The sequence below is a fragment of the Malaclemys terrapin genome, chromosome 2 (assembly GCF_027887155.1).
Source record: "Malaclemys terrapin pileata isolate rMalTer1 chromosome 2, rMalTer1.hap1, whole genome shotgun sequence".
NCBI classification, from domain to species: domain Eukaryota; kingdom Metazoa; phylum Chordata; order Testudines; family Emydidae; genus Malaclemys; species Malaclemys terrapin.
In genome coordinates this window covers 79,975,673-80,001,981 of record NC_071506.1, presented here as the reverse complement: position 1 = coordinate 80,001,981, position 26,309 = coordinate 79,975,673, and the positions used below count along the sequence as shown (strand labels likewise).

The window sequence follows — 26,309 nt, the reverse complement described above, 5'->3', positions numbered from 1 at the left end:
TTTATGAAGGTATTAAATAGAAATGGATCCAGGACAGACTCCTGAGTGACCCCACTTGATATGCCCTTCCAGCTCAATTGTGAACCATTTGATAACTAGTCTTAGAATGATTTTCCAGCCAGTTGTGCACCCACCTTGCAGGAGGTTTGTTTAAGCTATATTTCTCTAGTTTATGAGAAAGTCATTGAGACAGAAGCAAAGCCTTACTAAAGTCAAGATATATCATCTCTACTGTCTCCCCTATTCCACCAGAGAAGGATATTAGGTTGCCTTGACATGATTTGCTCTTGACAAATCCATGTTGACTATTACTTATCACCTTACTTTCTTCTAGGTACTGACAAATTGATTGATTTGCATCATTATCTTTCCAGATACTGAAGTTACGATGACAAGTCTATAATTCCCTGGGTTGTCTATATTTGCTTTTTATAAACAGGTGCTACTGTATATTTGCCTTTTTCAGTCCTCTCCCCCCAACTTCCATGAGTTCTCAAAGATAATTGAGAAGGCTGCATGTCTGTCATGGAGATCATGGATTCCGTGACTTTCCATGACAGCCGTGACTTCTGCAGCAGCCAGTGCAGCTGCTCGGATAGCTCCTGAGCCAGCTGCTGCTGGGGCAGTCTTGAGCCACTGTGTCCTTTCCCCCCAGCAGCAGCAGCTTGGGTATGGGAGGGGGCTCAGGGCTGAGAGATGGAGTTGGGGCAGCACTTACCTCGGGGGACTCCCTGGAAGCAGCCGGCATGTCCCTGAAGCTCCTAAGCGGAGGGGCCAGGGGGGCTGTGTGTGCTGCCCCTGCCTCCAGGCACCACCCCTGCAGCTCCCATTGGCTGCAGTTCCTGGCCAATGGGAGCTGCGGAGCCGGCGCTCGTGGCAGGGGCAGCACTCCCTCCCTCCCCGGCCAGTCCCCTCCCCCAGTATTCCCCAGGGCCCCAGCTCAAGTTTTAGTTACGGGTATATAGTGCAAGTCAAGAACAGGTCATGAGCCATGAATTTTTGTTTATGACCCATGACCTGTCCAGGACTTTTACTAAAAATACCCATGACTAAAATGTAGTTTCAATTGCTAATGGATCAGAGATCTCTTCAGCTAGTTTCTTAAATATGCTAGGAAGTATTTCATCCACCCCTGCAGACTTGAAGACACAACTTGTTTAAGTAATTCTTAACTTGTTCTTTTCCTATTTGAGCCTCAGATCCTACCCCATTTACAGTGATGTTCACTGTGTTAATTATCCAATCACAGCTAACTAACTTTCAGTGAAAGCAAACAAAATGCCATTTAACACTTCAGCCATTGATGCATTTTCTGTTATTGTCTTTCCCTCCACATTGAGTAATGTGCTACCTGATCCTGGTCTTCCCCTTGCTTCTCATGGATTTGTAAAATGTTTGTTATCCTTTATGTCCCTAGTTAGTTTACTCTTGTTTTGTGCATTCACCTTTCTAATTTTGTCCCTATATGCTTGTGGGTGTTTGTAATTTGATGTAGTTTTCACTTTTTTGTAGGACACTGAGTTTCAGGTCATTAAAGATTTCTTTTATACTTCCTATCTTTCCTACCACATTGGGATATTTTGCTCTTGTGCCTTTAATAATGTTTCTTTAAAAAATTGCCAACTCTCCTGAACCTTTTTCTCCTTAGACTTGCTTCCTCCTATAAGATCTTTCCTACCAATTCTTGGAGTTTGCTAAAGTCTGCCTTCTTAAAGCCCATCGTCTTTATTCTGCTGTTTTCCCTCCTACCATTCATTAGAATCAAACTCTATTGCATTTCATGATCACTTTCACCCACTTCAGATTCTCAACTAGTTCCTCCGTTTGTCAGTATCAAAACCAGAATAGCCTCTTCTCCCAGTTGCTTTCCGTACCCTCTGTAACAAAAGAGTTGTCTCACATGCATTCCAAGAATGTTAGATAATCTGTACCCTGCTATTTCCCCATGCAAATATGTACACGTGCAGCATGTAATTAAATACAAGTATGCACACGACTAGTGGGAAGGATAGTTCATTGCCTTCACTTAGAATTGCATTGCTTCTCTTCAAGCAAACGGTTTGCACTTTCGTAGAAAAACCACTTTTCCTGTTTATTTTGAGGTTTCAGAAAAAGACAACTAGCTATTGGTCACCTGAACAACTTGTGGTATCATGAAAAAAATTAGTATTAAAATAAGGTGGTATCATGAAAAACATTATGTAGGATCTTCACACTAATTTACAAATAGACGACATTAAGTATACCTTCAGCAAATCCTTGACCACATTGCCATGTCCAAAATAGCATGCAAGGTGAAGAGGCGTCCAACCCAAATTAGATTTACTTCTGCCTAAAAATATGAAACAGAACATCAGGTAAACAAATGCTTTTGTAATACAAGACAGTAGGAACAGTTCAGTGTAAACTGTAACATCTTGCCAACTCACACAAACAACAGGCATAGTTAGTCTCTACAGTGAGAGAAGCCATTTATAGATTTCAGGCCAAAAAGGACTATGAATATCTAGTCAGACCTCCTGCAGAATAAATAAAATAAAAATTTCCACCCACTAATTACTGCACCAAGCCCGTAGCTTGTGGCAGAACTAGAGCAGTGTTTCTCAAATGCAGCCACTATGGCTGCATGTGGCCACCAGGGGTTTTTCCTGCGGCCACAACAGCCTCTTGTGCAGAGATGGAGGAGGGAGCAAAGCAGTGGCCCCTCCCTGCAGTGCTCAGGGGCAGGCTTCAGCTTCCCCCCCACCCCCTGTTCAGCCAGAGGCTCCGGTGACAGGCAATAGTCCCCCCTCACCAAGCTGCAGCCGCAGGACTCGAGCAGCAGGCTTCAGCTGCAGGCCTCCTGAGGTGGTCTTCAGCATCCCTTCCCTCCCCTCTCCCCCCAACTTCAGGGCTTTGGTTTTCAGCCCCCTTGCAGTAGCAGGGCTCTGCCTATGGGCCGGGGCCTCAGCCCACCCCCAACTCGAGCCCTGGGGCTCTGGGCTTCTGAAGGGCCAGCCTTACCAAGCACTGTGGTCCAGAGACAAGAAGTGGGGTGAACCTGGGGTCCAAGGCCATGGAAGGGAGCCCAAGGCAATGGGGAGGAAGCAGTGGAGCCTGGGGAGGCAGTGGGGGCCAGGGGCACCAAAATGTAACTGTACATTATTTTTACTATTGAGTGTACAAAAAAAATTACAATGATTTGATCATGTAAATAGGCATATTTGTTTTTCCTAAAATTGTCAGAGCGGCCACCAACTGCACTCTGAGGCGGCCAAAAAATTTGTCGTGAGAAGCCCTGAACTAGAGCATCTCTAACAGGGCAACAACCTAGCATTACATTGTTGCTTCCATATTTCTTATCTCTTGTGCTTTGACACATGGATGAAAAGAGCATTCTAAGAACTAGATTTTTTTTGTTTTTAAATCTATGAGAGTCTAAAAAGCCAATTCCAGTTTAACTGGGTCCATTCTTCTTACACAACCCTTAGAGAGCCAGGACTAACCCTTGCACTTAAGAGCATAGGACACATGAGAGGCAAGTTGGTTTATAACCCGAATTATCTTTATGTTTAGGAATACTATGCACTGGCAACAGCCTTGTCATTGGCAAGGCTTTCTATGTTAAGCAGTTACCAACTGCGTTTGCAATGCACAAGGCTTGTATGTTCAGATCTCACTGGCAGAGTGGTGGAGCTAATAGAACAGTCAGCTGGAAAGACAGAGCAAAGCTCTTGGATAACCACCATTTATTCAGATTCAGAATAGTTTACCCAGAAGTGTCTAGCTGTATTAGACAGTCCCTGAAATTTCAGCTTTTGTTAAATAGCAGTGAATGTTGACTGGTAGATTTCCTCGGTTAAAATTATGTACATTACAGTGAAATAAATTCCACTGACCTGGTAACTGAGCTTAGTTACTCTACTTGCTACATATAGACAATAAGCAGAGCTGTTCTCACAAAAACTGTATATTAAAGATGCTTTTAAGTACCAGCCACAAAGCTTTTTACTTGTGGGGGTGGGAGTATTGAGAGGACTCAGATTAGTGGTTTGTATGTATGCCTTACAAGTAGGCTTCTGCAGCCCATGCAAGTTTGCCAAAGAGAAGACAAACACTAGTACAGAACCCTACACCTTTCTTTAAAAATGGGTGTTCAAGATGGGGCTCATAGCATAAACTGAATATCAGTTATTTTCCTGTAGTTGCCCTGTTAACAATTTTCAGCATAAACAAACACCATTAAGGGCCTTTTAACCATAAGGAGGTCTTAGTTTAATAGAATAGGTTTTCACCCCTACCCAAATTTTCTCATTTTTAAAGCTTTAAAGATTGCTGACCCCCATCTCAGCTCCAGCTGCACCTTCATTTCAAGTGAAAAGATGAGCCCTCTTATTGTAGGATATTGGCTTACTTTGTTATCTTGTCTTCTCCTTTCCATTTTTGTCCCCACCTCCAGTCTGTCTCATGAACCAGCTGCAGTTTGCTGTAGCCTCAACTGTAAGCTCCTTAGGAAAGGACTCTTTACTGCATGCCTGCAAAATGGCAGCTGAGCCTTGAATATTATGCAAGTACAAGGATAGCAAGTTATTGGCAGAAAGATTCAAAGTCACCTCATTGTGCATCCTCTAACGGGATTATCAGTTGTTCAGAACTTCAGGATTCTAACGTTAGACTAGGCCATGCCAATTTTTTTTTGTGACAACCTTAGTTTGTCCTTTTCACTTTTAAGTGTCCATGCAGTCATCACTGCCTCTCAGCTATCAACAGCTGCATTACATGGAGGCCTTCCTATTATTTACACATTTGCTTGTAAGACAGTGACGCAAATGAGCTCCTTATGGTCCCTTCCAACAGTGGTAACCATACTGGCAGACTTCGTGGTTAAGATAACAGCGTGTAGGATAACAGTCTAGGTATGCAACATTTCAAGGTCTACAGTAAACCAGAGGTGCCAGTATGCTGCCTCTCCTCCTCCAAGACCCCCTCACATATATTTCGGGCCTTCTAGCTTTACATCCCCATGCCTACATCTTTTAAAGATATTAGTAGCTGGAAACACCTAACAGATGTTCTCTAGACTGCATGCAGAGAGCTTTGAAATAACCCTTGTGGCGATCAGGAAGTTCAGCAGTTTGGGCCACAACTAGACCAATTTTTGGTTTTGTCTACTGTAATGGAATTGTTTCTTTAGAGTCTCACTTTTCAGTGTCTTACTTTACATAAAGTTGCCAAACAAGAATATGACTAAAGAGTGTTGAAAGCACTCAAGATGTTGGTTAGAAGTGGACAAACACATTCAAATGAGAGGTCTAGTGATTGAAACATATATCTGATTAAATTTAATATCTCTGTTAAACATTACTGCACATCAGTAAGTTACTGAGACTTTCAGTGTAACATGTTAAAAAAGCAAGTAGTTTCAGAAGAAAGTTTTGATGAGACTCCCATGTGGCCAGTTTTGCTTACAACTTTAGTTTCAGTTCAGATTTAGGCTAGTTAAAGTATTTGTTCATGTTTTCATACCAGACTAATGTGGCAGAAAGGCATTTCCCTGCTTCATGCTTTAAAAAGAGGTAACATCCTCAGTCAAGGGTAGAAGCAGACAGGTTAGTGATCCGCTATCCTCCACTAAAGTGACAGCCCAGCAGAAATAAAATTTATATGTAACATTGAGGTCCCCAATATAAACCCACAAAAGGAAGCACAATTGTTAAGTCTGCCTTATGTTCTGTTGGAAGACAATGCTATATGTAAGCTTCAATAAGGCATGGTAACCATCTTGGGTTACTAGGACTTGTGCATTCTGCTGCACGTTTGCCTTTCTGCTTGTTCTCCCTTACTACTGATTTTTGTCTGTTACAATTGGACATTGTGCTTCTCTAAGGGAAAAGTATTCATTCCTCTAGTACCAAGATATACTGGATTCCATGTTGAATGCCACCAGCAGGTTGTATATTAGTTCTGGAGCAACAACTATCAGCCACAACAGGAGCCTACTGAACACAAGTGCAAGGTCTGTAGGGTTTTATTTTTTTAATGTTCCATTTTCACGATCTAAAGCAGGATCATAATCATTGAGGAGGTAGGAAGAAGAAAGAGCATAAAGGTTGCCAGAAGTCGCATAGTAACAATGTCCTCTTCAGGCAGGACTTGTATTGTTTCCATCTAATCACTTGTTGGTATGTTCAGTGTAGAATGTAAGTAAATGGACTGCTACCACCTCTATTAAGACAGCATTAAACCTGTGCCCAGCGCCCCTTACCATAAACCCCAACACACAAAACATGACATCCATGTCACAGAATTGGAATGCCATGCATGAGAGAGCAGTCATTGATAAGGCTCAAGGGCAGAAGCTCAATTGAACTGCACATGTTGGTCAGCCTTTACCAAAGTTTGACACTCAGAGTGATCCAGCATGATTTTTTTTTAAAAGGGTAGCAGCAAATTGTGCTGCAATAACTCAAATGCAGAAATATAGTTACAATGTTTGTTTTGAAAGAAGTATATTCTAAAGTCCCAGATGCCAATGGTATGAAAAACCTGGGAGAAAAACCCAATACAAAACACACCCCAATCTCACTTGCTTCTACAAGTCACCCAACAGTATTGTGTTAACCTGGAAAGTTTTCCTTCTCTGCACAAGAGAGAGTTTCAGGAGTTCAAGGGCAAGAAGCAGCTAGAGCAGGGGTCGGCAACCTTTCAGAAGTGGTGTGCCAAGTCTTCACTTATTCACTTTAACTTAAGGTTGTGTGAGCCGGCAATACATTTTAATGTTTTTTTAGAAGGTCTCTCTGGGTCTATATTATATAACTAAACTATTGTTGTATGTAAAGTAAACAAGGTTTTCAAAATGTTTAAGAAGCTTAATTTAAAATTAAATTAAAATGCTGATCTTATGCCGCCGGCCCACTCAGCCCGCTGCCGGCCTGGGGTTCCATTCACCTAGTTCAGCAGCGGGCTGAGCAGGGCCTGCAGGACCCTGGCTGGCAAGGAGCTAGCAGCTGGGACCCTAGAACGGAGGTGCAGGTGGGAATGTGCACCCCCACACATCCCCAGCCCCCCCACCTCATGCCCTTACTCTTTCCCCCCACATCCCCACCCCCACCCTGAGCACCAAATAGGAGCTCCTGCACCCCCCCAGAGTGTGGGGGGGCTGGGTATGTGTGGGGGTGCAGGAGTCAGGGCAGAGAGCTGAGATGCTCAGCTCGTGAGGGTGCTCACAGCAGGGGACTGGAGGAGATATGCCCCATCTCCACCCCTTTCCCCACCTCTTCTCTGCCTTCTCCCCGGAGCAGCGAGCATGCTGTGGTTCCGCTTCCCCTCCCCCTCGCAAGGGCGATCAGCTGATCGGCGGCAGGGAGTGGGAGGGGAGGGGCAGGAAAGCACCACGCTGGGGGAAGAAGCCCGGGAGGGGGGAGCTTGGCTGCCGGTAGGACCAAGCTTCTTTCTCCTGCGGGGGCAGGAGGCAACAGTGGGCAGGGCTGAGCGGGGCCAGGACCCTGGCAGGCAGGCAGCAGCGTGCCATCAAAAAAATTGGCTTGTGTGCCGTCTTTGGCACGTGTGCTGCAGGTTGCCGACCCCTGAGCTAGAGTGAAAAGTTGTATTTTTGTTAAACAACCCACATTAATGATATGACCAAGGGTATCAGACCAACTACTTTCAAACACCGAAACACTAACTTTTCCTAGCAATTCAAATTAGGCGTCTGGTGCTGTCAGCTTCTAGCATTTGTTAGATATGTTCCTACTGAAAAGCCATTCCTCTATAAACTATCTTGGCACAGTTTAACTCACTCATCCAAGAAAGTTGGATCATCAACCCCTTTATCCAAGAGGCTGTGATGCCACAGCAGCAACTGGGTGCTTCAAGTCAAACTGAGTTACGACTCCTGCGACAAGCCCCTGAAACAGATGAACCAGGAATTCACTCTCCTTGTATCTCTACAGCTCCGATTGCCATCCAGGAGAAAAAGTAGAGCATTGTGCAATCTCCTCTCAAATGAAAGTGATTTGAGATTTGCCCAGCTCAACCTCATGCAGAACCCTTTGGTTGGACTCAACAGGCTCCTTGTTTTGTGCATCTTTTGAAGAACTGCAGTGCCTTCCGTTAGAGTTCACTTTGACAGTTCAGTTAGTTCTGGTTACTAAATCCTGCCTGCCTGCTCACGTGAGGGGGAGAGAGAGAACGCACTGCTCACTCCAGGTGGTGGTGTTTGGGGGAAAACGGCACTTTATGCATACTAAAGTCTGAAACACCAGGGGGGGTGGGCACGGAAGGGAGCTTGTCACTCAGGTAGTTTTTAAATGTAGCTTTATGGAATACTGACATGCTATTGAGGCATTTGTACAGAATAAAGGAAGGGAATTCTTAGCAAAGTGAAGCATTAAATCACTACTATAAAAACTAAGTAATTTGTCACTTCTCTACCAAATAAGCCTCCTATAAGCAAGCTTATTAAAAGCCCACAGCAATTGTATAGCACTTTTGAAGCCCTTTAAGGTTAGGGTCTGAAAGCTCTTGCTGCAAGTTACTGTAGTTTGCTCTATTGTAGTGCTTGTATGTAAAATGAGAAGGAAGCTAGCACAAATGGCCTTGAAGTATCATGCTGCATTCATCTGAAGGGTTATGCCATTGTAGCATGGATAAAACTGCTTCACAGAAGAGTGAGACAAATTCAGCGGGTGCAAGCTGTTGTAACTCCAGTGAAGTCTGGATTCTTATACCCAGACTGAAATGGGTCAGCAATGTTTTTCATCAGACATCTCAAACTGTGTAGTAAGGTATAAACCAGGCGTAGGAAATCTATGGCACGTGTGCTGAAGGCCATGCGCAAGCTGATTTTCAGTGGCACTCACTCTGCCCAGGTCCTGGCCACTGGTCCGTGGGGGGGGGGGGGGGGGGGGGAGGGGCTCTGCATTTTAATTTAATTTTAAATGAAGCTTCTTAAACATTTTAAAAACCTTATTTACTTTACATACAACAATAGTTTAGTTATATATTAGACTTCTAGAAATAGACCTTCTAAAAACATTAAAATGTATTACTGGCACACGAAACCTTAAATTAGAGTGAATAAATGAAGACTGCACACCACTTCTGAAAGGTTGCTGAACCCTGGTGTAAACCATCTGTTAGGAGAAGGCTTAGTGGCGCACACAGGTAGCCAAGAATGGAGTTGGCTGTCACACCTGCACTTTAAACCTTTGTGTTTTACAAGAAGAGCAGACAATACAAGAAGGTGTCAAGAGGAAAACCCTAGAACTGAAAACCCCAAGCTCTCTTGGTCATCAAATCCTTTGATGTTCAAATAGAAACATTACTTTCAGGAAGTTCTCATTAGCCACCACTCAAAAGAGATCATCCTTCCTGTTTACATTTTGTGCAAGTCACTATATCCGCTACACAGTAGCTAAATGGACAGCAGAAACGTATGAAATTGGAAAGGCAATAACTGGACAGTAATTTATGTCCAGCCCACCAGTGTCAGCAGAACTATTTTTCATTTACAGTGAACTCATTTTGTTGGAATAAACGGAGGCAAGGAGTACTGGGAGGGAGTGTGGAAGAAGTTTAAGGAGTCAGTCCACAAAAGTTGATAGGAAAAAAAAAGAGCATAGGATCAAAAGTTAAAGTTGTATCCCTTCTCCACCTCCTTTGTTTTAGGCAGGAAGTTATATAGGGCAGGGAAGTTATTAACTTTACAGTGCCTAGTACAATCTTGAGATTCATATTAAATATAGATGCCAGGGTTTTTACTGGCTAATATATGTTTATTAGCCTAAGGAAAAATAAGCTGATCTTTCAGTCCATTTCCAATGAACAAGTAGGCACTTCATAAAAGCAGCACCACGTGGAATGATGCTACTGACAACCTCTGCAGAGACCAGGAACTGAACTAGCATGGTACGTGAACCACACCTCAGAGGGTCCTTCAAGAGAAGGGTTGAGATGCATTGGAAGATCAAATTGGGGTTGTTGGCCCAGCTACTGCAGCCTCTGTTGTGGGGGGAGTGGGGAGACTATAAAGACTATTTTCTATAAGAGATCCAGCTCTTCCCCCAAGGTGGAGTTTGCAGTGGATTTTGCAGGGCTTACTTTGTTTTTGTCCCAAAATTTAACTCCAAAAATGGGGTAAGCATGTAAATTTTTCTCTAACAATATTATAGCATTAGTCTCAATGTTCACGCCTGAAAATAAATGAGAATACCATGTCAATAGTGGATAGATACATGTGTATAACAGAGGAAGTTAATTCATAATGGGTAGTTGAATGGTGGTATATCTGTACCTTTTTGTTATACCAAATCCAGCTGAGGCAAGAATCTTTTTAGTCCATTTGTTTATAGGTGTAAGTTTTCACTGTACATACCGTTGGCTTGAGTCATACACAAGATTCTTCTTTAAGAGAGCTTTGCTTTTATCCTGCCATCAGCCTTAAACAAAAACCCTGCTATTTAAGCCATTTGTTCCCCACTTCCCAGCGAGAAGAGTGGAACAAATGCATATTCTCTTTCTGGAGATTAGCTAGTTAGATATTTACAGGTGGAGGCATTAATAAGTGAAGCATCCATGGCCTATTAATGGACAGGAGAGAAAACATGGTGCAGGGGACAAAGCACTGGACTGGACTCAAGATATCTGGCTTTTATTGCCATTGCTGCCAGTGACATGCTGTGCAACTTTGGTCAAGTCAATCACTTCACCTCTCTAAAACCTCCATTTACTCTTCCACCCTGTGTCTCATCCAACTAGACCAGAAGCTGCTGGGATAGCAACTGTCATGTGTCTGTACAGTGTATAACACAATGGGGTACCTAGTCCCATTTGGGGTCTCCAGGCCTTACTGTAATGTTAACACTACATTATCAGCTATTTATCTCTTCCCATCCCCTCCCTTTCTAGAGTCCCTCTTCCTCTGCCCAAGGTCTATAGTTCTACACTTATCTCAAACTTCTACAGATATCAGACATGTAGACTTCTCTCTCCAGTGAGTTATAAATGAAGTATTGACTGAGGGCATGCTGTACTACAAAGACTGAGACGCAAGATACAGACAAGCAGTTACAGCACAACACGTTCAAGACTTATTAGGGCATGTCCATCACTGGAGATGCTGGCAGATAGCATCAGTATTTTTTGCAAATGGCACCACTTACTCACTGAAGCCAAGAAACTATATGCAGTCCAACATATTGGATTCCTGTAGTCTTTCTGGTCCTTTATATAGTAGTTCACTCCACATTTACAAGAGAACTTTCAAAGGAGGAGGAGTTTGGAGCGCAGGTGATATTCTTAGATTCTTCCTGTCAAAGGTAGGGGCCCGGGCAGAGACAGGTGCATCGTGAAAGTGAATGCCTGGCTGCAAAGAGGGGCTTTGGCTTCCTCGACCACAGGATGCTATTCCAGGAAGGACTGCTAGGCAGAGATGGCGTTCACCTTTCGAGGAGGGGAAAGACCCTATTTGGACACAGACTGGCTAACCTAGCGAGGAGGGCTTTAAACTAGGTTTGACAGGGACAGGTGAGCAAAGCCCACAGGTAAGTGGGGAACATGGAGACCTGGGAGATGGGTTGGAAATAGGAGGGAGTGTGGGCTATAATGACAGAGAGAAAGGAGGGTCAGGGCAAAACTGGGAGGCAAGATCAAACCAGTATCTTAAATGCCTATATACAAATGCGAGACATATGGGTAATAAGCAGGAAGAACTGGAAGTGCTAATACATTGTTGGCATCACGGAAACTTGGTGGGATAATACACATGACTGGAATGTTGGTGTGGATGGGTACAGCTTGCTCAGACAGGGGAAAAAGGGAGAAGGTGTTGCCTTGTATATTAAAAATGCACACACTTGGACTGAGGTGGAGATGGATATAGGAGACGGAAGTGTTGAGAGTCTCTGGGTTAGGCTAAAAAGGAGTAAAAAAAACAAGGGTGATGTCATGCTAGGAGTCTACTATAGGCCACCTAACCAGGTGGAAGAGGTGGATGAGGCTTTTTTTAAGCAAAATCATCCAAAGCCCAAGATTTGGTGGTGATGGGGGACTTCAACTATCCAGATATATGTTGGAAAAATAACACAGCGGGGCACAGACTATCCAATAAGTTCTTGGACTGCATTACAGACAACTTTTTATTTCAGAAGGTTGAAAAAGCTACTGGGGGGGAAGCTGTTCTAGACTTGATTTTAACAAATAGGGAGGAACTCATTGAGAATTTGAAAGTAGAAGGCAGCTTTGGTGAAAGTGATCATGAAATCAGAGTTCACAATTCTAAGGAAAGGTAGAAGCGAGTACAGCAAAATAGAGACAATGGATTTCAGGAAGGCAGATTTTGCTAACCTCAGAGCTGATAGGTAAGGTCCCATGGGAATCAAGACTGAAGGGAAAAACAACTGAGGAGAGTTGGCAGTTTTTCAAAGGGACACTATTAAGGGCCCAAAAGCAAGCTATTCCGCTGGGTAAGAAAGATAGAAAATGTGGCAAAAGACCACCTTGGCTTAACCCTGAGATCTTGCATGATCTAAAAAATAAAAAGGAGTCATAAAAAATGGAAACTAGGACAGATTACAGAGGATGAATACAGGCAAACAACACAGGAATGCAGGGGCAAGATTAGAAAGTCAAAGGCACAAAATGAGCTCAAACTAGCTACAGGAATAAAGGGAAACAAGAAGACTTTTTATCAATACATTAGAACAGGGGTCGGCAACGTTTGGCACGCGGCTCGCCAGGGTAAGCACCCTGGTGGGCCAGGCCAGGCCGCCCAGTTTTATTTACCTGCTGACGCGGCAGGTTTGGCCGATCGCGGCCCGCACTGGCTGCGGTTCGCCGTCCCAGGCCAATGGGGGCAGCGAGAAGCACATCGCTCGCCCACGCCGCTTCTCGCCGCCCCCTTTGGCCCCGGACGGCGAACCGCGGCCAGTGGGGGCCGCGATCGGCCGAACCTGCCGCGTCAGCAGGTAAATAAAACTGAACTGGCCTGGCCCGGCCCGCCAGGGTGCTTACCCTGGCGAGCCGCGTGCCGAACGTTGCCGACCCCTGCATTAGAAGCAAGAGGCAGACCAAGGACAGGGTAGGCCTACTGCTCAGTGAGGAGGGAGAAACAGTAACAGGAAACTTGGAAATAGCAGAGATGCTTAATGACTTCTTTGTTTCAGTCTTCACCGAGCAGTCTGAAGGAATGCCTAACATAGTGAATGCGAATGGGAAGGGGGTAGGTTTAGAAGATAAAATAAAAAAAGAAGTTAAAAATCACTTAGAAAAGTTAGATGCCTGCAAGTCACAAGGGCCTGATGAAATGCATCCTAGAATACTCGAAGAGCTAATAGAGGAGGTATCTGAGCCTCTAGCTATTATCTTTGGAAAATCATGGGAGACAGGAGAGATTCCAGAAGACTAGAAAAGGGCAAATATAGTGTCCATCTATAAAAAGGGAAATGAAAACAACCCAGGAAGTTACAGATAGTTTAACTTCTGTGCCAGGGCAAGTAATTAAGGAAATCTGCAAACACTTGGAAGGTGGTAAGGTGGTAAGGTGATAGGGAATAGCCAGCATAGATTTGTAAAGAACAAAATCATGTCAAACCAATTTGATAGCTTTCTTTGATAGGATAACGAATCTTGTGGATCAGGGAGAAGCGGTGGATGTGGTATACCTAGACTTTAGTAAGGCATTTGACATGGTCTTGCATGATATTCTTATCAATAAACTAGGCAAATACAACTTAGATGGGGCTACTATAAGGTGGGTGCATAACTTGCTGGATAACTGTACTCAGACAGTTGTTATTAATGGTTCCCAATCCTACTGGAAAGGTATAACAAGTTGGGTTCCGCAGGGGTCTGTTTTGGGACCAGCTCTGTTCAATATCTACATCAACGACTTAGATATTGGCATAGAAAGTACGCTTATTAAGTTTGCAGAGGATACCAAACTGGGAGGGACTGCAACTGCTTTGGAGGATAGGGTCATAATTCAAAATGATCTGGACAAATTGGAGAAATGGTCTGAGGTAAACAGGATGAAGTTTAACAGACAAATGCAAAGTGCGCCACTTAGGAAGGAACAATCAGTTTCACACATACAGAATGGGAAGAGACTGTCTAGGAAGGAGTACGGCAGAAAGGGATCTAGGGGTTATAGTGGACCACAAGCTAAATATGAGTCAACAGTGTGATGCTACTGCAAAAAAAAGCAAACATGATTCTGGGATGCATTAACAGGTGTGTTGTGAGCAAGACACGAGAAGACATTCTTCCGCTCTACTCTGCGCTGGTTAGGCCTCGGCTAGAGTATTGTGTCCAGTTCTGGGCACCATATTTCAAGAAAGATGTGGAGAAATTGGAGAGGGTCCAGAGAAGAGCAACAAGAATGATTAAAGGTCTTGAGAACATGACCTATGAAGGAAGGCTGAAAGAATTAGGTTTGTTTAGTTTGGAAAAGAGAAGACCGAAGGGACATGATAGCAGTTTTCTGGTATCTAAAAGGGTGTCATAAGGAGGAGGGAGAAAACTTGATCACCTTAGCCTCTAAGGATAGAGCAAGAAGCAATGGGCTTAAACTGCAGCAAGGGAGGTTTAGGTTGGACATTAGGAAAAAGTTCCTAACTGTCAGGGTGGAATAACATTGGAATAAACTGCCTAGGGAGGTTGTAGAATCTCCATCTCTGGAGATATTTAAGAGTAGGTTAGATAAATGTCTGTCAGGGATGGTCTAAACAGTATTTAGTCCTGCCATGAGGGCAGGGGACTAGACTCAATAACCTCTCGAGGTCCCTTCCAGTCTTAGAATCTATTAAAGCATTGTACAGTACCCCCTATGTGAAGCTTGTATACACGCTGCTCGGTATCTACATACATCCACACAAAAATACATGCCTGGTATGTTATAGTTTGATGTACCTTTTAGAGGAAAATGAGGGGGCACTGCATCACTTAAGGTTTATAACCTAATGGTTTATAACTTAATGCCTAAAAGTTAATCATACTTACCTTTGCAGTTGATGTCAACTACTTCTCCTTTGTCCATGGTTTCCAGTAGTTGTCTAACCTCTTCACAGTTTCCATTTCTAGCATCATGGAGAAGCTGCTGTTCTGCTTCAGTGATCATATCTAATAGATTATAAATACAGACTATTAGTTGTTATAGCTTCATTCCCCTTCTCCCCAGGACAAAAGTTATAGCACAACTTCATGCCAAGAGAAAACAGAATATACTATAACTTTTGGCTATGTGCTCACTTAGGCTCATTCTGCTTGGGATATGAATATTTAGAATACTAAAGCCTACACGGATATGGCTTAGATGAAAAAGATGTTCTGCTTACTGGCCATTTTCAGTTCAGATACCTAAGGAGCAAACAACACTATTGCTACAGATGTCATCTATATATAAAATCAATGACTTTTCCTCCATCCACCTCTTAAAGCTTTGAAACATAAGTAGTTTATACTGTTTAGTCTGAGTGCTTGGCTGGGGATTAATTGGAGTCCTTTTAGCAACAGAAATCAACTGGAGAACAGAGCCAGTTAGCGTTTGTGGGCTGAAAATGCATGGAAATTCCAATTGTCCACTGGCTACCTGAGGTGACAGGAAGGATGAGCCATCGAAATAAGCATCCACAAGAGACTTAATCCTTTATTTTAAAAAGGCCCATCAGTATGAGGTGAACTAGAACTGGCCCTGCTCAGCACTGTTGGGTGCTCTTTTAGAGGGGCTTGTACTACCAAGATTGTATGATTGTTGTACTCTTAGGACCTCATAAAAGGGACAATAGCACAATGCTAACCCAATGGAAAAATTTAAGCAACTGCGTGGGCAACAGTACCATTTACTCAAATTCTTCTCTTAAATGTTGCATTTTTTTCTTATATAAACAAGACTGAGTCCATTTGTTATCCTCACACATGCACATGTTCCATGAATTATACACCAGAACATGTATTCCTGACTTGCTGCTTACTACAACAAAACTGCCTCAAGATACAGCACAACTCAGAACTACCTGCAAGAAATCCTCAAATCATAAGTGAAGTGTGACCTCTTTGAAAAGAGTCAGGGAGCCGCTTTTATACAATAGCCTGAAAAGAGTGTCCTTCTGCAATATGCAGTAAGCTACTGTTGCCAAGAGCATCAGCAGACTAGCATGTTGGCAGAGGATAGAAACCAGGTCTTGACAAGACCACTAGACCAGGGGTAGGCAACCTATGGCATGCGAGCTGATTTTCAGTGGCACTCACACTGCCTGGGTCCTGGCCACCGGTCCGGGGGGGGCTCTGCATTTTAATTTAATTTTAAATGAAGCATCTTAAACATTTTAAAAACCTTATTTTACATACAACAATAGTTTAGTTACCGTATTTTCCGGAGTATAAGACTACTTTTTAACCCAGGAAAATCTTCTCAAAAGTTGGGGGTCGTCTTATACGCCGGGTGTGGTCTTATAGGGCGGGTGCTGAAACTTCTGAGCCAGACTGGAGAATCTGCGGTCACCGCATATGATGGGGGGAGCACAAAAAACTATAGCACCAGTACATACAGTACAGTATACAAATGTCCAACAGTCAAAACCCCATCATGGCTCCACCAGCAAGAAGAAAGAAATATGAAGCCAGTTTCAAACTTAAAGTTGTAAACTTTGCCATGGAACATAATAACTGCGCTGCTGCAAGACAATATGGAGTAACAGAAAAGATGGTTCGGGACTGGAAAGCAAATGAAAAAGCATTAAAGAGTATGCCAAGGGGTAAGTGTGCATTAAGAAGAGGCACCCCACATTGGCCAGAACTCGAAAAACATATAGCAGACATGGTGAATGAGCATCGCCAAAACGGTTATGTAGTGACACGAAATAAAATACGTTTGTTTGCACTTCAGTGGGCCAAATCTAACCCAGATCACAGCAACAGATTTAAGGCTACTGTATCCTGGTGTACTAGATTCATGGGAAGGCATAATATGGTACTGAGGCAAAAGACGAAAATTGCCCAAAAATTACCTGCAGATCGATAGCAAAGTAAATAGTTTCCATCGATACGTAATACAACAGCGCACTAAATATGGCTATGCGTTAAGTAGTATTGGAAATATGGATGAAACTCCAATGAATTTTGATATGGTTGGAAATAAAACTGTCCATCAAAAAGGTGAAAAAACAATTTTAATTAAAACAGGACATGAGAAGTCCAGTTTTACAGTGGTACTAGGATGCACAGCTGATGGCGCCAAACTGAGACCAATGATTATTTTTAAAAGAAAAACAATGCCGAAACTCAAGTTCCCTGTTGGTTGTTTTGTACATGTGAATGAAAAAGGCTGGATGGATGAAGAAGGGGTAAAGCTATGGCTTGATAACGTATGGAGCAGGCGACCAGGTGGACTTATTCAAAAATGTAGTCTAGTGGTGTGGGATATGTTCAGGGCTCATTTAACTCCCAGCACCAAGCAAAGGCTTGCAAGACTAAACACAGATGCGGCAGTTATTCCTGCAGGATTGACATCGTTGGTACAGCCACTGGATGTGTGCCTAAACAAGCCATTTAAAGATCGCATTCGAGAACAGTGGAATGAATGGATGGTTAGCGGCGAAAAGTCATTCACAAAAGGAGGAAACATGCGTGCTCCACAGTTGGATGTTTTGTGCAAGTTTGTCATAAAAGCCTGGAATGATATTGATGCAGAAACAGTAATCAAGTCTTTCAAGAAGTGTGGCATATCAAATTCATTAGATGGTATGGAGGACGACTACTTGTGGCAAGATGAAGAGGAAGCCAAAGCTGAGACCACACCATCTGATACGGAATTCGATCCATACGATGACTGCCTTACAAATGTATCACAAGATGTCATTGATGTACTTATGATATCAGATGACAAACAGGAGGATTTTGAAGGCTTTTAAAGGGAAACTGTCACGCCAGCAAAACATGTAAAAATACCGTAGCTTGCAGTTATGATGGGCGTTGCTAACTCGCCAGGGACTTGCCCGGCACTTGCTCTCTCTCTATTGTTTGTTATCTTCCTCCTATCATCATCAGTTCCAGTTTGGTTGACAGCTTAGAAAACAAACAGCATGGCAGCTCCCATGGGTTTATTGTCTTATCCTTCCTTTCAGCTTTAGAGTGAATTAGGAAAAGTTTAATCCACTTGCACTGTTTTATGTTTACATGTTTGATGACAAACAGCCTTATGTTTATAAGTGACAGTTTTCCTGCTAAGTACCTGCATGTCATAAGCATTTGAATTAAAATTACCATATTGAAATCAAATCTGATGTTTTTTTAATTTTTATTTGGTGTGTGTTGGAAGAGGGGTAGTCTTATACGGCGAGTATATCCCAAACTCTATATTTTAACTGGAAAAGTTGGGGGTCGTCTTATACGCCCCGTCATCTTATACGCCGGAAAATACGGTATATATTATAGACTTATAGAAAGAGACCTTCTAAAAAATGTTAAAAATGCATTGCCAGCATGCGAAACCTTAAATTAGAGTGAATAACTGAAGACTCGGCACACCACTTCTGAAAGGTTGCTGACCCCTGCACTAGACATGCAAGGATTGCCTACACTGAATTGTGCAGAAGCAAAATCTCCAGTAAGTGAAAGTTAACTTTTTGCCCCATGGTTGCAAAGAGACTACCAAGTGTTAACAGAGTTTACTATTCTGCACAGTTTTCCTGCCAGCAAAGATCTCCAATAGTTCTGCTGCTTCTCATAATTTCACTTGGCTGCTTGGGAAAGCTAACAAGACTGATCAGTTACATAACACTTATTCAGAGTTCGGTGAGCAGTGTTTACAGTAGATTGAAATAGGAGGGAGCTCTCACTGCACCAGCCAAGAGGACAGCAATGGGGGACCATAGCCAGAGAAGGGACTCCCTTTGCCTGGGAGCTACTCATGGGAAGGACCCAGAAAGAGGAAGGCTAGGAGAGTTAGGAGTAAACTGTGAAAGTCACATAAAACCACACATGTTGCAGCACCCTAAGAGGCTGGGGAAATGTACAGTAGTGAGGCAAGCCTTCTAAAGACACTGGTTCTGAAGAAGATAGATGAGCAGCTGAGGGGGGAAAAAGAGGAATCTTCAGGTTGAATCAAAAGCCTCCTTGACAGAAGCCAGCATGGAAGATTGAGCAACCCCTCTACCCCAAGCAGGGTCCAGGAAGAGTAACCTGATTTAAATCCCAGCAGACTGGAATTGTAAGGGGGACGTAGTGCACACAACTTGTCTTCTTAGAAGGCACTGCCACTGGACTTTGCTGGCGGGCCTTTGCCACTCATCTTTTATGTCTATCTCTGACTAACAGGTTTCTGGTAATCTTCAGGCCCTGGAACTAGCCTTTCTTGAATGAGCCCTCTTCAGTAAGGTACTATTCTTTACTTTGTCTTTGAGAACTAATATAGCTGCAGAGTTTCTGTATCCATTAAACACATGCTAGTTGTGTAACACCCATAATACTAGAAACTACATTACAAAACTCACCTCCTAAAGGGAAGGAACTCATAAGCACATGCTAGTCAAATACAGACAGTTTAACAATACCATCATACCAGTCTAGGAGTTCTTCCACAGACAAGTCTACACACATTGAGAACAGATACACACAAGGAATAATGGACAAGTATATTAGGAATACCCAAACCATGACAGAGGTCATGGATCAAAAGCCTTATTTTAAGCCAAGAAAATATGAGTGAAGTGTGATCAGTGAATAGTCTGGAACACTGCTTCTCAAGCTATGAAGCGTGATGCCTTTCCTGGTGGCCCCCAGAACGCAGTGAGAACCTAAGAGGAGGCGGCCATGAGGAGGGAAATCTCTTATGGAGAGGTCAGCAGAATGAAAAAGCAGGAAAGCCACCTGTCCAAACAAAGTCAGTTCTTCAGGTATACCCTCAATCCATTTAAAGTCAGAGGGACATTCCATTGTAATGTTTGTATCACAACATTGCATCATTTGTCAACATCCCTTGTTGACAATGTGCAAACATTGCAGTACACTTTCAACATAAATTGTTGCAATTTTGCCCTTCCGTTTGGCACTATGTCTTCCCTTCCCCTGCCTTCGGACAGTTGGCAAGGGAACCCTGTAAATGGTCCATTTGCTCAGAACTCCTTTGTGCTTATGCAGCAGCAAAAATTGGTGCTCTTTTGATTAGCACTCTGCTAAAAGCCTGTATTACAAGACCTACTGAGAACCACCAAGGCTGTGGAGTCACTGGGCAAGCATCACTTGCCTAGGAGAAACCGACACTAGAATTCAGAGTGTGTTTAAATCTTGATTTACTATCTCAAAGTAAACAAGTTCTGCTCTTGCAACTGTATACACTGGAAGAGTAATAAAAATATTGAGCTAAAATTAAACAAGGTTTGTTTACTCAGGAACTTCCCTATCTAATTGTTTTTTTCTCCGCCTAGAATGAGCTTTATTATTTATTTGTATTACTGAAGCGCTTAGAGCCACAGTGTAAAATATGAACTGGTGCAGAAGAAAGCTGATGGGCTAATCATCATAGCCACTTCAGGGATTATTTATATGGAAAATTTTACACATTTAAGTGAATCTGCCTGTGGTCACTCTTCCAGTTTAAGATTTGAGCTAAATTTGAACTAAAGACATTTATTCAGTTTAGTATGCATGCCCACAAAGCATGGTTTATGACACGGGACTGAAGATAGGGTATGAAAGTCTATCTAGTTTTAACAGAGAGCAAAGAGTAACAGTCAATACAAGTTACAGTTCTTAGGAGTTTAAAGGCAACCCTGAAATTCCCAGGGCAAAGGGAGGCATGCAAGGAGAGAGAAAAAGTTGTGCTTTCCAAACCCTTCTCACCAAGTTTAGCAGTTGTGAGAAGGTGCCACATTGGCAGTCCTGGTTACTGAAGTTCTCTTCATCTACAGATCAGGTACAGCCTGGCAGGAGTACTAAAGATCTCCTTATAGTCCTCCACCAGACTGCCTTATTCCTTTCTTGAAGAGGCCACCTTTAAGGGAAAAAGGAATTTGTATTGCATTCAATCCTCTTTTGAAACTACCAAAATGGCAGCCAGTGGTGGGTGTTTAATATGCGCACTTACTAACAGGAAAGCTGAGACTATTCACATACAGAGAGAGTCTTTGAATGGTGGCAGCTTAAGTCTTGTTTACATTGGAGAATTGTGCCACATGAAAGTGAAGTGTTATTACTGGCCCATGTGTACCTGGCACATTATAGGGAGTTCACACCACCAATCCTATTTTGCTTGCATTTATCCCCATAGACACTGCAAGTGCATTGCCTTCTGGAAGCTTATCCCACATTTCTTGGCACTATGTGCATTGGCTTGGGGGAAATTAATATGCCCTTGAATGACTGGTGTGCTGCAGAACATTTGTAATGCTCATAGTAGACAGTCAATGCTTCTTGTCTACACTAAGAACTCATTACAAGAGCACTGGGTAAGAATAACATTTAGGATTTGCACAGGTCAATAATTTTATTTAATCACACCCAAAACTCTCCATTGTAGGTGAGGCTGCAATTCCTAAACCAAGTGGTTTAATGGTGAAAAAGCTCCATATTCCTTGAACCATCCAGCCACCTGAAGGTGGTACAATCCAACTGAAGCTGAAGGACTGATTCATAGTTTATTTAAATGTGGATCAACACAGCAAGAATAATTAGTAAGTTATAACTTAATTAGTCATCCCCCTGTAACTCCCCCCTCCAACACCTACCAACTTGAGAACCAAACTGACTAGCCAGGGTAAAATATGTATGGACAACCATGCTTACCCGCATCTCCATCATACTACCAACAATTTAAAGGATTAAGGCAAGTGTGTACTATCTTTCAGTGTAATATTGCCCATCGATGCAAAAAAGTATTTGAATTCTGGTAGCTATAAAGGCATAAAGATATTTGCCAAATAGTAATGCAATAGTTTTATATGTTAATATTAAAAGAAAGTATTTGTCAGAATAAATTTAACAGATCAGTGGCATAGGTCAAATGTTATATCTAATACGACTCAAAACACTCCTACTTAAGCCTCTTGCTTTTGGAATTCTTCTTAAGATAGAGGATGGCTTCTTTTCCATGTGTTGTCTTTAATGCCTGTTTCCTACTCTTGCTCCTACATTTCCTTATTGTATTTCTCTCGCCTTATTAGAAGCATGTGTTCTTCTCCCACACAAAAGTCTCTTTATGGACACAACCACCAAAAAAAAAAAAAAAAAAAAAGTCAACATTCTACTGGTGGCATCTGACTCAGATAATGAAAATAAACATGCATCTGTCTGCACTGCTTTGTATTATCAAGCAGAACCCGTCATCAGCATGGACACGTCCTCTGGAATGGTGGTCAAAGCATGAAGGGACATATTAATCTTCAGTGTCTCTGGCACATAAATATCTTGCGACACTGGCTACAACAGTGCCATGCAAATGCCTCTTCTCACTTTCAGGTGACATTGTAAGCAGGAAGCAGGCAGCATTATCCCCTGCAAATGAAAATAAACTTGTTTGTCTGAGCGATTGGCTAAACAAGAAGTAGGACTGAGTGGACTTGTAGGCTCTAAAGTTTTACATTGTTCTATTTCTGAGTGCAGTTTTTTTGTATATAATTCTACATTTGTAAGTTCAATTTTCGTGATAAAGAGATTGAACTAAACTTCTTGTATTAGGTGAACTGAAAAATACTATTTCTTTTGTTTCTTTTTACAGTGCAAATATTTGTAATCAAAAATATAAAGTGAGCACTGTACACTTGCTTTCTGTGTTGTAATTGAAATCAATATATTTGAAAATGTAGAAAACATTCAAAAATGTTTGAATAAATGGTATTTTATTAACAGCACAATTAACCAGTTGATTAATCACAATTAATTTTAATCATATGATTAATTGCAATTTTTTTAATTGCTTGACAGCCCTAATTTGAACACCAACTAGATTCTTCTGTTTCACAGCTACTGTTCACAACTCTGTGGACAGCACTAGAAGCTGACAAGAATCTAGTTGCTTTTCACTCTGCTGCAGCTTGATAAGACTATGAGCAACAGTGGCACTGAAACTGGCCATTATCACACAAAGGATCTGACCCAGTAACCACTGATGTTATAGGAAGCTTTCCATTTACATCAATGGACAATAACCCTAAAATAACACTACACTGATTTACACTCTGGTAGATTAACACACACAGCACCATGAGGACCTGACATTTCAAACAGAGAGTTAAGTGAAAGTTAAAGTTCTGTAGATTTTGATGGCACTCACCTACTGCCCCTGCTTTTAAAAAGGACAAACAGAAGTAGTCTACTAACACAGATACTCTAGGGCTGCTGCTGCATACTAGGTATGCAATGGAGAGAAGTTTGAAGTGTCCAACTATATTGTATAGCAAGCAATGTGTTCAGTCTCAAATTAAAGAGGCTAAAATCCAGAGATGTGTACTTTCATAGCACAGTCTCAGAGTCCTCAATGTCAGACTATATAGAAATCATTTCACCCACATCTGAAGCACAAGTAACCTGGGTGAAAACAATGCACCACTTTGACAGCAATCTCACTGACTTTGGCCCAGATATTTAGGTTAATCCCTATACTCTTAAAGAGCTACTAGCTCTTTCCACAAATAGCCAGGATGCTTCACCTCTCTGCAGGAAGAATGTTCCTCACTCAGGCCAGTGAGCTGACCACTCTAAGGGCTGGTCCACACTAAGCCCCCAGTTTGAACTAAGATATGCAACTTCAGCTACGTGAATAACATAGCTGAAGTCGAAGTATCTTAGTTCGAACTTAAAGGTACTTAGCGCGGGTCCACAAGTGGCAGGCAGGCGCCCCCGTCGACTCCGCCTACTCCTCTCGCGGAGCAGGATTACAGGTGTCGACGGCGAGCACTTCTGGGATCGATTTATCGTGTCTAGACAAGACACGATAAATCAATCCAAGAAGATCGATTGCTTGCCGTCAAACCAGCGGGTAAGTATAGACGTACCCTAAGGTACTGGTTCACTTCCATGCCATGGGAACAGTGCTATTACTGAAGCCACCAGCACTAATCCATGCAGAACCGTATATACCTGTAAAGAATAGCCAAGAATCTGTCCAACTTGTTAAGATCAATCACGATCACAGCAAAATACCTAGCACTTACATTGTGTTTTTTTCATTAGCAGATCTCAAAGAGCTTTAGAAAGGAGGTCAGTACCATGATCACATTTTACAGATGGGGACACTGAGGCACAGAAAAGTAAAGTGATTTGCCTGAGGTCACCCAGCAAGCTAATAGAGCAGAAGGTAGTACAGTTTGCAAGGAAGTTCAGAGTTGAGGATGTAAAGATCTTCTATCAGTCCTAAAGTAGCAAACTGACTTTAAGCCTTACTTTGGTAGTGGTGTTTCAGTCATTTTGGAAAGATTTATAGTGATCTTTGGAAGATTAACAAGTTTACAGATCACATTAGCTGCAACACACACAGGCATGTTCAAGACAAGACAATGGTCTGTCATGCCCCAAACACCAGCAATACTGGACACCTCCACCCTGACAGTTCTCCACTCAACAAGCACATAACTCCTGTTGTTTGAGCTATACAGTGATGGGAGGAGGGATCACTTGAAATGTACATTCACTTTCTTTTGTATGTGCATATGCAGGGGCTAGCCTAACACAGCCAGATACTTCCTGGGGGCCTGAGCAACAAGCAGCCAGTTTAGATTTTTTTTTTTTTTAACTGATAGCGAGTCTTATGATTTGACAGACCAATACTGCATCACGTTGTGCCGGCATCCTCTCCTGCAACTATAAACGAACATTTAACCAGCAGTATGTTGTAATCAGTCATAGGGGAGGGTATGTTTCCTATTGCAAAGGAACAGGGCTCAGCCTCTGGGGACAGCTCTGCAGCTTGTAAAGATGATGTTCACATAGGTCATAAAAAAAAAAAAAAAAAAACACGAGTACTTAAGGTGCCACAAGTACTCCTCATTCTTTTTGTAGATACAGACTAACACAGCTACTACTCCGAAACATGTAACTCAGGTGCTGGAACTAGGGGTGCTGCAGCACCCTCTGGCTAGAAGTGGTTTCCATTATGTACAGGGTTTACAGCTTGGGTCAACGGCTCTCAGCAACCCCATTATACAAATAGTTCCAACACTTCTGACCTAACTAGGGAAACTGGGCACTTGAGACGCCTAAGGCTGACTGGGGGACGCGCTGGGCGCCACAGGAGTAAGCAGTCCTGGAAACCCAGCCAAGCACACACAGCAAGCGGCGCGGAGATCCAACCCGCCCCTCCGCTTTCACTGCGCGCCTCACAGCCCTGGGGTCCGCGCAGCGGCTCTCAGCAGGGGCCGTGGCGGGAGGGCTCCGCAGCTCCCTGCACAATGCGGCTCATCGCTGCCTTGTAACCGCTGCTGCCGCGCCCCCCGGGGAGGGCCACCCACCGCAGGCTGGGACGCACGGGGGTAACAACGCCGCGGGGGCAGCAAGCTCCGCTCCCCTCCCCGGCCCCGGGCCGCCGCCTCACCGCTGCAAGCAGGCGGGCTCCCTCGCGCAGCCACCACGTCTCGCTCCCGGCCGGCCTCACGCGCCGGGCTGCCCTCCCGATTGTTTTATACTCAACTACCCCGCACGTGACCGACCGCGGGGCTCGCCCTCCCCAGCCGGGAGGATTCCCACCCCTGCCCCCGCCCCCGCCCCGGCCGGCTGACGGACACTCCCAACGGGAAGCTAGAGGGGGCAAAGCTCCTCCCAGCGGCTGCGCCTAGCAACGCGCTCGGCGCCGCAGCCCCTCCCGTGTGTGTCCCTTGCGCGTGCTCGGAGCCGCAGCAGCTGGGCCATGGGGTCTACTGAGCCAGGCAGCCGCGCCCCCCGCAGACACACACACACACACACACACACACACACACACACACAGGGATGGGTAATGCCCCAAGGGGTGGTTCTGCTGCAGATCCTGGCAGACTGAGTAACAGGGGGTCTGATCTGCATCTGAGCCCTCTCCAAAAGCTCGGCGTGTGAACACCCTGGGAGTACTGCAGGGAATGAACTGATAAGAGACCTTGATGTGTGAGGGAGGCTCGGCATACCGACATTAAACGGCCTAGTGACCTTAATAATAAATAATATTTATATAGGATCGTTCATTTGATGAGCTCAAAGCCATTTAAAATTATGAGCATTCCCATTTTATAGAGGGGGGAAACAAGGGCACAAAGATGTTAAGTCATTAGCCTAAGGCCACCACGGTGGGGAACAGAGTTATGTTTCCCGTCTATCAGTCGCGGACCCAACCATCTATTATCTTACAAAGAGGGCACAATATGTCAGATCCAGAT

The 26,309-nt window shown here is 43.4% G+C and overlaps 1 protein-coding gene across 3 annotated transcripts in view; it reads right to left on the bottom strand.

Annotated features, from left to right (window-relative positions):
* The window catches only part of OSBPL1A (oxysterol binding protein like 1A), a 155,457-nt gene extending 129,866 nt beyond the window's left edge, over positions 1-25,591 (bottom strand). The window contains exons 1-3 of one of the 3 annotated variants that reach the window (XM_054017422.1): positions 25,499-25,591; positions 14,977-15,096; positions 2,247-2,332 (exon numbers count right to left, since the gene is read on the bottom strand). In XM_054017422.1, coding sequence (XP_053873397.1) covers positions 2,247-2,332; positions 14,977-15,094 — 204 coding nt within the window. In that variant the 5' untranslated portion in view covers positions 15,095-15,096; positions 25,499-25,591. Of the gene's footprint in view, positions 1-2,246; positions 2,333-14,976; positions 15,097-16,340; positions 16,357-25,498 lie in introns of those variants that run through there. The other 2 variants (XM_054017423.1, XM_054017424.1) reach the window with 2 other exon arrangements.
* Positions 25,592-26,309: the final 718 nt, after the last annotated feature.